General features: G+C 38.1%; 1 protein-coding gene across 1 annotated transcript; it reads right to left on the reverse strand.

Annotated features, from left to right (window-relative positions):
* Nucleotides 1-10600: 10600 nt before the first annotated feature.
* Sst (somatostatin) lies at nt 10601-11923 on the reverse strand. The gene is made up of 2 exons (XM_003477081.3): nt 11673-11923; nt 10601-10965 (listed from the first exon to the last, which is right to left on the reverse strand). The coding sequence occupies exons 1-2, from the start codon at nt 11808-11810 to the stop codon at nt 10753-10755; spliced, it is 351 nt and encodes a 116-aa protein (XP_003477129.1). The 5' UTR covers nt 11811-11923; the 3' UTR covers nt 10601-10752.
* Nucleotides 11924-12942: the final 1019 nt, after the last annotated feature.

Consider the following 12942-nt stretch of genomic DNA (forward strand, 5'->3'; position numbering starts at 1 on the left):
TACAACACTACCCTTCCAATCACATTGGAAATCTCAAGATTGATGACAGCTCTTGGGACTACCAGCTTCCTCATTAGCAGTAAAAAAGAAAGATTCCCCAGCAGTGCCTAATAAAGTCCTTAGTTTAATGTGATTGGTGATGTGACCAGCCTTGGAGCAGTCTTTATGACTAGAAAATAATATATTCTAAATGGTTTAAGTCATTCCATTTCTAGTTTCATTCCTAGCCTGGAAGTAGAGTCAATCTTGTTTTAAATTTTTTTTATTTTAAAAATCCAAAATAAAAAAGGATATAAATAATAGAGATTTCAAAGAAAAACAGTAAGAAATTGACTTTAGTTAATATATTGCATATTGTTATCTTAGAAATAGTTGTTCAGGTTACAAGATATAGTCATATCAAACAAGATATAGGCAATGATCAAACAATCAATTGGTGACAGCACAAACTGTTCTTTTTGCTAAACTAGTAGAGAATTAATAGTATAGTTATATATCTTGCACACATATACATATATACAGTTATATGGGTATACTTACGTACATAAAATCTGTTCCTTTCTTCTATTTCTTCTATTTCTCCTTTCTCCTATCCAAGTTGTTGTTTTGAACACTTTCTCTTTCATTATTAAAATATCTATTGTATATTTTGGATCTTATTACTCTTTCCATTTATTATTATTATTTACACTAGGGAGACAATATATTTACAAATATAAGTCTGATTTATTTCACTTATGAATATAGTCTCAAATTGCCTCCGTTTACCCATAAAAGCCTTAAGATTATTCCTTTTTATAGCTCAGTTACATTCCATTGTATAAAAATACCACAACTTTTTATCCATTCTGTGGTGGATGGACATTTGGGTTGTGTTCAAGATTTAGCTACTTGTGCTGCTATCAACACGGGTGTACATGTATTGCTGTGACATGAGCTTTTCAAGTTTTCTTTTTGTAAATTTTATTTAAAGAAAGACTAAACAAAACAAAATGGGTAGAAATAATACATACTTTCAAAGAAAAAATAAACTAATAAATCACCAGCTGACGATTACATATTTTCGTCTTAAAAATAGCTATTCAAGATACAAAAATGAAACATACAAAGTGGGGATTCAAACAGCGAGACTGCAAACAGTTCTGTTCAAGTATCCAACAAAAACTTAGTAATCTGGTTATCAGTCCTATACACTTAAACATACATGCAGTTTTCCACATCTTCATTTATGTTCAGATTAAACAAACCATAGCAGATTAAAATCACTCTGAACAAAGAATAATAGTATTGTTGGATTTCACATCATGATACTATGGGATCAGCACTGGATATTGTAGTGTCTCTTTTCCTTCAAAGTATTTGTTCATTTCATCATGCATTATAAGATCAGTTCTTGTAAACTGTTTATAGGTTCTATGCATGCATGAGTCTTAACATGTATTTCTATCCTTTCTATATTAGAGGGAGACACAAAACAAAGCAAGATAAAACAAAACGTATTCCTATAAACACATGAAATGAAAAAAAAGATATAAAATCACTGTGCAAGGAGATCTACAATGGTTGCTGTGTTTGTTGTCTCTTGTTATCTTCAATAGAATTGGCTATATCATCAGACACAATATAGTTAAATATAGCAGTACATAACAATATTAATAAAAACAAAACTTTGTAGATAGTGTAAAACTTCAAAAACAAGTAATAATCAAACCAGAATGGGTATCATAGTGAATCTCGTCATCTTCAGTGTAGTTGCCTAAACTCTCAGACTTGATACTATCAATCATAACAGTTTTGAATAAAATCTGTCCATACCAAGCAGCAATCAAACAAACCTAGATTTAACTAAGATCAGTCATGATAAAATAGTATAAGTTATACAGGGCTCCAAACATCCTGTTATTTTTGGGATAGCTGTCTGGGCCCTCAGATCTAGTGCAAGTAGACAAACTGGGACAGACTAAAATCTATCTAAGCAGAGCAGTGCAAGTAATATGGGTTTTAAATCTTGATACACTATTAACAATATCTTCTGCCATCTTTTTAAAGATTTTTTAAAGATTATTTATCCCTTTCACTCCCTCAAGGTGCACTGTGCATTTCTGGTTCTCACCAACACCCTCGTTTTTAAATTGAGGGGGCAACCTGCTATTTACCTACGTGGTTCCGAACCTTCTCCCTCCTGGACTTGATCTCTAGTTGTATTCCTTTACCTATTAAAGCCTGTCTTTCCAACCTATCTACAAATACTGGTGAGTTGCCCCTATTACTCTATTACCCTATCACTACCTATTGCTCTCTGGTTCCCTGTCACATAGAGCATTGTTTTCTCATATTGGTTTTCATTCAATAAACCTTTTTTCAGGTTAATTATATTTCCTATAAAGAGCATCTCAGTGGACCCTACCTCCTGATCTACTCTGCCTGTGTTTCTCTCTCTCTCTCTTTTTTAGTGTATCAAGGCCATCTATATTAGAGATTATAGCCAACCTTCTCTGCTTCATTTCTGTTGTGCTCTTTTTCTGCCACTAGTTGTCTGCTTTTCTTCTTCATTCCACTTTCTGCTACATTCATTGAGGCCTCTCTGCCACTGTTTCTGGAATTCTGGTACTTTTCTCTCTCTCTAGAATGTCCTTCAGTATCCTCTATAGGGTTGGATTGGTGGTTGCAAATTCCCCCAGTTCCTCTTTGTCTTGGAAGCATCTTGTTTCTCCATTAATTTCTAGAGACAGTTTTTCAGGGTACATAAATTTGGGCTGGATGTTATTTTCCTTCAAGGCTTGGAATACTTTGCTCCAAGCTCTTTTTGATTTGATGGTCTGTGTTGAGAAGTCTTCTGTGATTTTGATGGGTTTTCCTTTATAGGTTATCTGTTTCTTTTTCTGACGGCTTTAAATATTCTGTTCTTCTATTGAATTTCTGAGATCTTGATTATTATATGCCTGGGTATAGCTCTGTTTTGGTTGTAGGTGGCTGGAGTTCTGTATGCTTCATACATATGAATATCATTTCCTTTTCCTATGCTTGGGAAGTTTTCCTTAATTATTTCTGTGAATAGCCTTTGTAGTTCCTTTCCTTGTATCCATGCTTCTTCATTGACATTCTTTATTCTTAAGTTATAGACCCTCTTTTCATCCTCTACCCTTTGTATTGTTACTGCGTGTTTTTTTGTTATTTTAAAGAAATTTTTCCTTTCATGATCCCACATTGCAAACCTGTCCTCCAGTTTGGATACTAGATCCTTAGTTTCTTTCAAGCAGTTTGCCAGCTTTCAATGGAGTTTTTTTATTTCCTGGTAATCTCTTTGAACCTGGCTCATGCATTATATGTTTTCTTTATATTTTTTATCAAACATTTCTCTCCTTTTTTGGTCCTCCATTCTTCTGTGTCTTCTTGAGAGGTGCTTAGCATTTCTTTTATTAATCTACTTATATCATGCTTTACTTGGTTAAATATTTCACTTTTGAACTTGTCTATGAGGTCCTGAAGATATCTCTTTATGTTCACTGATGCTATGTCTGATATTGTATGTTTGCTGTCCTCAATGTCTTTTGTATTTACCTTTCTTGGATCAATGTTCTCAGGGTTGGGGGCTGGGGACTCTTTTTTGTTGCTTCCTCCTCTCATATTTTTTGTTTCTTCCATATAGACAGATAGAGGAGGTCCCAGTCCCTTTCCTTGTTGGTTATGGTTCTTCTGAAGCATGCTGGCTAGGTAATCCTGCCCACTCCACTGTGTTATTGAGGTGCAGATGGGGGCAGTATATTCTGGCCCCTCCCCACCAGGTCAGTCAACCTGCTGAGGCCTTCACTGTGTTAGTGTGCACCAAATGCAGGGAATTGGTTTAGGACAGCTTATTGGGTCTCAGCTAGGGGCATGACCCAGGCCAAGCATACCCCACCAATCTCATCTTGGAAGGCAATAACTGACTGAAGTCATTGCTGTTCCTTGTTCTTACCAGTCCTTCCCGATTCCAAATATGTTGTCCTGTTGGTGCTCCTTTCTCATGGAAGGGTTTTATTCCTGGCCATCACTGCAGGTTGATGCAGGTCCCTTGCTGACTCCATTCTCCTTTGGGCTCACCGACCTCTGACTTCAGTGCGAGTGCACTTGAGTGCAACTGCGTGAGTTGCTGCAGTGGAAATTCAGGCACACAAGAGCACGAAATCTTAGCTGCCTCAATAGTAGTCCTGGGACTGCATGTTTAACTCGGTCTTTTCACTTTAGTTTCTTCCTGAGTCGAGAGGATCCATCTCCCTCTGTCCTGGACTGCCACGGTGTGTTATTTCAGCATCTGAGTTGTCTATCTCAGGGAGCCTCTGTATTCTGCTCTTACCTATCTGCCATCTTTACTAAAAGCTGACCTTTTCAATTTTTCTGGGAAAATACCCAGAAAGAGAACAGCTGGATTGAATTAGACTTCCATTCCTAGGTTTTTGATGAATCTCCATACTAATTTCTATGGTGGCCGCACCAGTCTACACTCCCACAAGCAGTACAGAAGTGTTCCTTTTTCTCCACAGCCCTGCCACCATTTGTTATTGGCTGATTTCTTGATGGCAACCATTCTTTCTGGAGTGAGATGGAATATCTTATTGTTTTAATTTGCATTTCTCAAATGACCAGTTATGTTGAACTTTGTTTCATCTATTTATTTGCCATTTGTATTTTTTCATCTGAGAAGTGCGTGTTCATCTCAGATGCCTATTTTTTTGGATTGGTCTTTGAATTTGGGGGACCTGATGTTTTTCAATTCTTTATATGTTCTAGTGAAAAGTCTTTTGTCTCAGGGGTTGCTGGTTGAAATTGTTTACTATTCTGTGGGTTTTCTTTTCACTCTATTGGTGATTTCTTTTGAAGTGCAAAAGCTTTTTAATAAGATGAGATCCCAGTAGTGGATTCTTTGAAGTACTTCCTATGTGGCTTGCATTTTGTTCTTTGGCTACCCCTAAGTCTTCAAGATTTCTCCCTACCTTCTCTTCCAGTAGATGTAGTGTTTCTGTTTTAATATTTAGATCTTTGATCCATTTTGACTTTAGTGCATGGTGATAGACATGGGTCTAGTTTCAGTCTTCAGCACGTGGAAAGCCAATTTTTCTAGCACCTTAGTGGAGTCAGTCTGTATATATCTGCATGACAAAGAATGCATTGGAGGTTGACTAAATCTAATTTAGGATGTCACTGCCAAAAATGGAGTGAACTGAGAGGAGAGGCAGGAAAAAGGATGGTAGCAATAGCAATTTTAGAAATGTGCTGACTGCAAAGACAAATATGTGCCACCAATAACTATTTTGACAATTCAAACAAGGTGAAGAGCTGGGAACCAAAGCATTTCAAACAACTTTGTGAAGTCTGCAGAACCTGATTAGAGGTCTTACTCGTGTGTATCTTGTGATAATCCAGGTGTAAATAACAAAGGTAATGATAAAGAAGAGAGTGGTAGGAAATCTTGTATAATCGTTGCTTTCCATCCCAGTTTGGGGAGTCAGGATGAAAAACTGGTAGAGAAACAACCACGTGCTTCTTAAGGTTGTAAATTGTGACACTTATTTAGTTTTCAGTCAAATAAATTGCTACTCAAACATAGCAATTGTAGGGCAGCTTAATATTTTCCTTTATAAAATATACCTTAATGTAGTATTCAGACTGAAATGCACTTTTATATATTTTTACAAAGTAAAAATTGAATTAAGCACCAATCAACTGGAAGTGTATTATTGGAACTCTGCTTTAAGTGTCTGAATTTCTTTAAGATTTATTTTAATAATACTATTTAATATCTGGATAACATTTTCAGCATACTAATATACCATATATGTAAAGCTAATAGAAATGGGGATGACTGACATAATCAAGACAATTTATATTAACACTAGTAGCATAAATGCTTACTTTTGTAAAAGTTCGCATCACTTATAAATTTAGAAGAAAATTCTCAGTCCCTCTAATCTCAGAGTCTGGCCAAGTTTTCACGGGAAATACTTCCAAATCCAGAGGATAGATGACATTGTATCTTCATTCATTTTGTGTTGCTATAATGAAATTTCTGAGGCTGAATATGTTACAAAGAGAAGTTTACTCATATCACAGTTCTGGAGGTGAATGGCCAGTATCAAGTGACCCCATCTGATCTCTGATGTGGGCTTTCTGACCCTTTCAAAACATAGAGATGGTATGCATGACAAATGCATATGAAGGAGAAGTCATATAGCGAGACAGGGAGCAGGAGAGACCCAGCTTGCACACTTATGAGAACCTGCTGCTGGAACTAGTGTGTTCTTCTTAGACCAAACACAAGATCAGCATTAACCCCTTCCCAGGGCAGTGCCTCCATCTCCTTCCAGTGTGTCTTGCCTCTTAAATCCTGTTATATGGGGGAGCAGAGGACAAGCTTTTAGCACATGAACCTTTGAGGATCAAACGAAAGTGCATGGTTACTACCTTGGTCATAAATGAAGCAAATGTCATGATCTGTTCCTAGTACTATGATTTGCAACTGGTTTAAAGCTAGGTTGCACTAAAACCTGCATGATAGATTAAGTGAGAAAAGGAATACTTAAAATATGAGGTCATTAGTTTTTTGCTTTTATCCATGCATTTAGCAAAGCTAAGGCTATAATGCTGAACACATGAAAAGAAAGATTACAACCATCTCCTGAGAACCAGTACACCTAATAAAGTCACAAAATCAAATCCCAATCCCAGAGCTTAAATTTCTTATTCATAACAATTATAGAATAGAAATACCCATTTGTATCATTTATGGAAGAGCTAACTTCCATAAATGGTCTGGAGCTGATCTGTTTTTAATTTGCCTATCAAGTTACAGTCTTCCGTTAGCTTCCCTCTGTCCCCGTGATACAGTGAGAAGAGTATTGGATTGAGAACCCTATGGCCTGGCTCCAAAGCTACCTCCAATTAGCTGGGGACATCTTGGCAAGCTACTTAATTTGATGCTCAGCTCTTACATCTTCAAAAGAGGAATATTAACACTTTTTAAACTAATCTAAATTATATTGTGAAAGTGTACACTGCAGCTTAGTAACTCCATCAAGAATAAAATCACCAGAAGTCTAAACCATAACCAAAATCTAATGAGATGAATATTTCAGAGAAAAGAAAGAGGGAGTTGCCGATGCCTCTTCCTGTTCCAGGCTTTACAAATCTCCACAATAGCATTTGGTTATTTGTAGTCACTATTCTCATTTCCAAGTTTGGGCTCCAGGTTTTCAATAAGTTCACATGCAAAGGCACCTTTTTTGGGTAATGCAAAAACAAACACCTAGAATTAAAACATTTATCCTCACTTACTAAAAACCTAGAAGGATCCAAGGAAGTATTTTCTCCCTGGTGTTGAAATGGATGAGAATTTCTTTGAAGGTCACCTCTCGTTATCATCTCCTTATTGTTAAAAAAGCATCTGCCTTCTAGAGGAGTCCTTTTGGCCCCAGTACAGGATAGAATAATTCTTTGCAGCTTAGGTTTCATTTAGTGTAAGGTTATCTCCTTTGGGTCTCTCTTCCTCTCTATCAGTGCCTTTATCATTTTTCCTACTCTTTCTTTCCATGTGCTAGAAGTTATTTTTGCACCAGGTGCCCTTTTCTGTCCTGTCCAATGGAAGGTAAAGAAGCTCAGAGACAAAATTAATATTCACATCAGACCAGTGAAACATACCAATTAGCTAGAAGAGCAGAATCTTGGAGGAAAAACATAATAGAATAATAAAAATAGATGAAGTAGGAGAGGGGAATGTAAGCTTTATCCAAACTCAGCACTGGTTTTCTGTGTTATCTTGGACAGATGATTTAATACCTCCATGTCTTCTTTTGGTAAATTTGGTGATGAGAACAAGATGGTAGCCAACCCCTTTTCTATGTTTTATATTCTGAATAAAGGGTATATTCTCTGTCTCTATAAGACAGAGTTATCTGCATATTGAGAATAATTTGAGCCAAGGCTAAGAAAATTTATCCTGTGCTATTATCAAAAACAGATATCTATAACCTTGAAATAAACAAATATGGGAAAAGTTAGAGAATTCAATTTTCTAGAACTGGGAGCCCTATGATTGGTAAACAGCGAATAGGTCTTCCCTGGGCCTTTGTAAGAAAGTTCTAGAGAACTGGACTGACCAGAATTTCAAAAAAGGAGAGCATCTGTTTATCATATGTTTCAGTGGTTATTAAAAATCTTCATCATGGGCTGTATCTTACTGGTGTCACATTAGCATTGCATATAGTGAATACTAACATCATTTTCCCATACCAACTAATGCATCAAGGAAGAACATAGTCACCTAGTAAATAGGGATTTTTTCACTTGACACTGTGAATTTAGAAATCATTACAATGATATGAAACACTGAGTGGAGATATATTTATCCAAAAGAAGTTCATACATAGTCTTAAATAGACTCACATAAGAAACAATAGAAAATGATAAGTAAGCACCATAGAAAAAATGCAGATTACTGAGAGAAGACAGATATTTCAAATGAGAGTAAAAAGCAGGAATTTTATGGAGCAAGATGTATGTGAAATGGGTTTTGAAGATTGAGCCAGGATTGATCTATGGAAATGACAAGATATGGCAAAGGCAAAAGAATAGAGGTTAGAAAACACAAAATTAGCATGAGCATGTAATACTTGACTTATATAGCTGCTTACTATATAAAATCTTAAGGTACGTGATCTTAATGAATTCCCATAATTCTGAGACTTTGGTTCTTTTGCATTCCATTTTCAGGTAGAGAAACTGGAGTTTGGAAAGGAGAAATGCCTTGCAAAAACTCTATCAAAAAGAAGAGCAGGATGCTCAGGATAGGTAAAACATGTGGGGATAAAGAAGGAAAAATGTCTGAAAAGTTCATTTTAGTTTGAAAATGAACATGCTGGAATGTTAGAATCTTTCACTGAACTCAAAGCTAAAAGGTATTCACATGAACTGAATAAGAAGTACAAAGTAAGATCTTCTTTATATTTAAATAAAAATGGCATAAAGCTATGACTTATATGATATGTAAAAATGTCCCAAATCAGTGCTGGGACAATACTCAAGTACCCTGGTCAATGTCAAAATGTAATTTAGTCACATCAGAAAAGAATGTGAGTACCCTTTCTAATACAACTCTTTGCTTATGGGGAGGGAAGAATTGAGGCTCAAAGAAAAATAACCCTTTGAAAATGTTTCATTCAATTTAAGTTTTAATTGAAAAATAAATATTATCTGACTTGTGGCTATGTAATTCTTGCCAATTTCCACATACTGTTGGGAACTGACAACTAAACATGATAGTAAAAATGTAAATCCCATGGCACTCACACAGTTTATATGCTGTTCAGAAAAACAATTAAATTGTGTTCTCTTCGGTGCTTTAATCATAGCAATGTGATTCTATTACTCCACTGAGTTGGTTGCTAACCAGATTGCATTAAACATTTAGCATAAACACATCTTTCAAGTAGGCATGCGTTCATTCCACACTAAAAGTTTTGTAAATAAAAAATGCACTAGACCCTCAAAGGGTATTCTGTTTTTGCAGAAATCACCAGTGTAATTTAGATTTTTCTTGCTTGGTCAGTAGTTCAAGAATTAATGTTCTCAAAGCCACATTCATATTTCAGATGAGCATTAACAAACAGCTATTTTTGAAAAACATGAATTCCTCTTTATAGTTATTTCTTCCATTAGTAACTTCATGGTTATGTTTGGTTAATTATTCCTGTAACAGCTATGTAAAAATATGGTTGATAGCTAAAATATATGTTTCCCAAAGGACATCTGTGTTGGGTCCCTATGAGTTAGATTATTAATGTCTGCATCCATTTTAAGTGATGACATTTAGTATGTTGCTACAATACGAGCACCGATAATTTTGATAAAAATCAAGAGTGGTAATTAGCTTGAGTTCCAATGCATTTAACATAGCGTATCTTCCAGTGAGGTAATCCAACATGTTTCTTGCCCCTTCTGATACTCCCATGCTAGAATCTTGCAATAAAAGTGATATTTCTGTCTGAGCAAAAACATTAGACCCTTACTTTTAAAACAAATATCTTTTTGCCTTTTGCAGTGACAAAATTTTCAAATAAGATACACAGCCAGTGGTGTTTCTGCAAACAAGATTTCACTAGCTAGAAACAAAAAAGGCTAAAATGTCTATTTTAGCAACTTGAAGCAGCTTTTTTTTTTTTTTGCTGGACTGCTAAGAGATTTTATCCTTCTGCTTTTAGTATGTTCCATTTTGTTTATCAGCCTATACCATTTCAGTCAGCCTACCCATAAATATTAATCCTCACTTGGATCATCTAACATATAATTTTAAAAATATGCTTAATATGTAATGATATTTAAGGAAGCTCCTTCCAATAATTACCATTAAATTGAAGTTTGAATTGATGTAGTATTATTTGAAAGGATTTCAACTTGAAACGATCCAAATTATGTTTTATCACTTAACCTATAACAAGTATTGCCACAGGGAATTTTTAATGGACAGATGTGAGAATGAAAGTGAATTTCTCAAATATATTTGCCGCTAGCTTAATTCAGATTCACCATGCATTATTGAAAAGAAACGTTTACTCAATAATCCACCAAATTCTTGTTTTCCGTAATTTCATCATAATTTTATTTCATATTTACAGTCTTCGATTCTAATGCAAGGGTCTCGCTGAGGGGTGAGGGATGAGGGAAGAGAAACGGGGTTTGGAGGGGGAGTCAGAGGTCTGGTGTGGACAGTAATTGACAAAGCTAACAGGATGTGAAAGTCTTCCAGAAGAAATTCTTGCAGCCCGCTTTGCGTTCCCGAGGTGCCATGGCCGGGTTCGAGTTCGCAGACCTCTGCAGCTCCAGCCTCATCTCGTCCTGCTCGGCAGCCTGGGACAAATCTTCAGGTTCCAGAGCATCGTTCTCCGTCTGGTTGGGCTCAGACAGCAGCTCTGCCAGGAAATACTTGGCCAGTTCCTGTGTGGGGCAGGAGAGGGAAAGAAAAGAGCAAGAGAATGATGATGAGAAATGGGGAAACCTCCCTTGGAAAATAAATTTTATTAAGTTCCAAACCCAGCTTTCACAGCTGTGCAGTTTTTATTCACTTAAAATCCATTAAAATATAAGAGGAGCATAGAGGTAGTTGATATACTTTAACAGTTCAAATGTATTCTGACTCTTAGCTACAGACACACAAAGAGAGACGCTAAGAGCAGTTTTGCAAGCATGAGGATTGTGCCAATAACTTAACTTCCCTGTCAAGAGCTACCAAGTGGAATGAGTCCTCCCGTTCTGACAAAGTAAACATAAGGGAAACGGAACCTCTCACAATCGCAGGCGTGTGTGTCCTCTGTGCCAAGCCCCTCGCCCTTGTGCTGTGCCTTGGACGAGGTCCTGGCTTCAGCACCAGGGTCAGCGACTCCCGTGGGTAGCACCGGGGACAGTGTACTCACTAGCCCGGTTTCCTCATTTCCTCGGGAGGATCTCACCTGAGGGCGGCCAACTGCGCTTACCAATAAAATTAGAAGTAAAGGGATTCTAGACTTTGAAAGTTTTCCTGGGAGCTTTGGTCCCCGAGGGACTTAAAAGAAAATCGCCTGAAACTCTTTAGGCAAACCAAACACCTGTTAAAGCTAAGGCACGGTCGGGGGAGAGAAAAGAAGACGTCGAGGGAGTCTCTTTACCTGCTTTCCCGCGGCAGCAGCCAGGGACTTCTGCAGAAACTGACGGAGTCGGGGGTCCGAGGGCGCGCCAGCGACACTGCCCAGGGCCAGGACCAGGGAGAGCGCGGCCAGCGCGCACTGGAGGCGGCAGGACAGCATCTCCGCTGAGCCGGGAAGCCGAGCTGCAGAGCGGCGGGTCAAACTCCAGGCGAGGATCTGCAGGCAGCGGCGACCGCTCGCGACTCCTACCGCGGCTAGCGAGCTCTCCAGCGGCTCCCCCCTTTTAAACTCTCTCTCTGACGTCAGGCTAGCAGGCGCCCCCAGATCTCACCAGCGCTTTTACGCACCATTAGCCTCGCAAAATCAATCACAGAAGTGAGGGGAGGCGACACTATCTAAAGTGATTTACTTTTAAAAAAATCTGCACACAGGCACACATCGTTTCACATGCCACGCGACACAATCTCTTATTCTCAGCGGCACCAACATACACCTTCCGCATTTTCACTCAACATGTGCACACTCGGTTATGCACAAACAGGCTCGCACACTCAGCCTTTAGGGGGCAAATACGCGATTGCACACAGATGAGTGCACATAGGTGTGAGCAGGGACTACCTTTATTCTACTCACGCATTTCAGGGGACCCAAAGAAATGTCTACAGCAAACGCGGTTCAAAATCAGTCCTCTAAGAGCAGATTTCAGAGTAAACCATTTCCTCTTCCATTACCTCTGAGCAGAGGAGTCTGCACAGAGGCCTGCCAAAAGATGTGATGGGCTCTAGAACAACTTCACATTGCTCTGTAATGAAGGGAAAGGTATCTCTGTCCCCATCTCCATCCTCTTCCTTTCTCTGCCTCTCTTCTTTCCTGAAATATGAGACATTTCTAATCTATTGGCCTTTCTATTGTGACCGAAAAAATTACAAACAAGGGAACAAGGAGTGAGGCAGAAGCAGAGAGACAGACAGACAGACAGACAGACAGGCAGACTGACTTTGTTTTCCTCTTTAAAAACTTGGAGCTGGAAGGCAGTCTCGGAAATTGTCTAGGAATTCTCAGACTTTCAATGACTAAGACTTAAAGATAGGTAGCACAGTGCTCTGGCTCACATACCACACTATTGGGGCAAAGACCAGAGCTCCGTGTCGCAAGGCCAGTCCTTTCCACACAACTCTGAGCTTCCTAAGAGAACCCTGGCCAGAAACAGCAGTTCTAGCTTAGGTGAGGATCCATGGATGGAGGCATCAAAGTCCAGGAGGGAGCCTCTTCCACCTGTGTAACCATTATT

This window comes from Cavia porcellus, unplaced genomic scaffold (assembly GCF_034190915.1).
Source record: "Cavia porcellus strain 051 isolate PalLab524CR breed Dunkin Hartley unplaced genomic scaffold, mCavPor4.1 scaffold_14, whole genome shotgun sequence".
NCBI lineage: Eukaryota > Metazoa > Chordata > Mammalia > Rodentia > Caviidae > Cavia > Cavia porcellus.

Bases quoted from the DNA above. Each gene is read 5' to 3' on its own strand.
- Sst (XM_003477081.3), bottom strand. From the start codon at position 11,810: ATGCTGTCCTGCCGCCTCCAGTGCGCGCTGGCCGCGCTCTCCCTGGTC. The intron at 10,966-11,672 runs GTAAAGAGACTC...TGCCCCACACAG, and splicing joins CTGCTGCCGCGGGAAAGCAG to GAACTGGCCAAGTATTTCCT.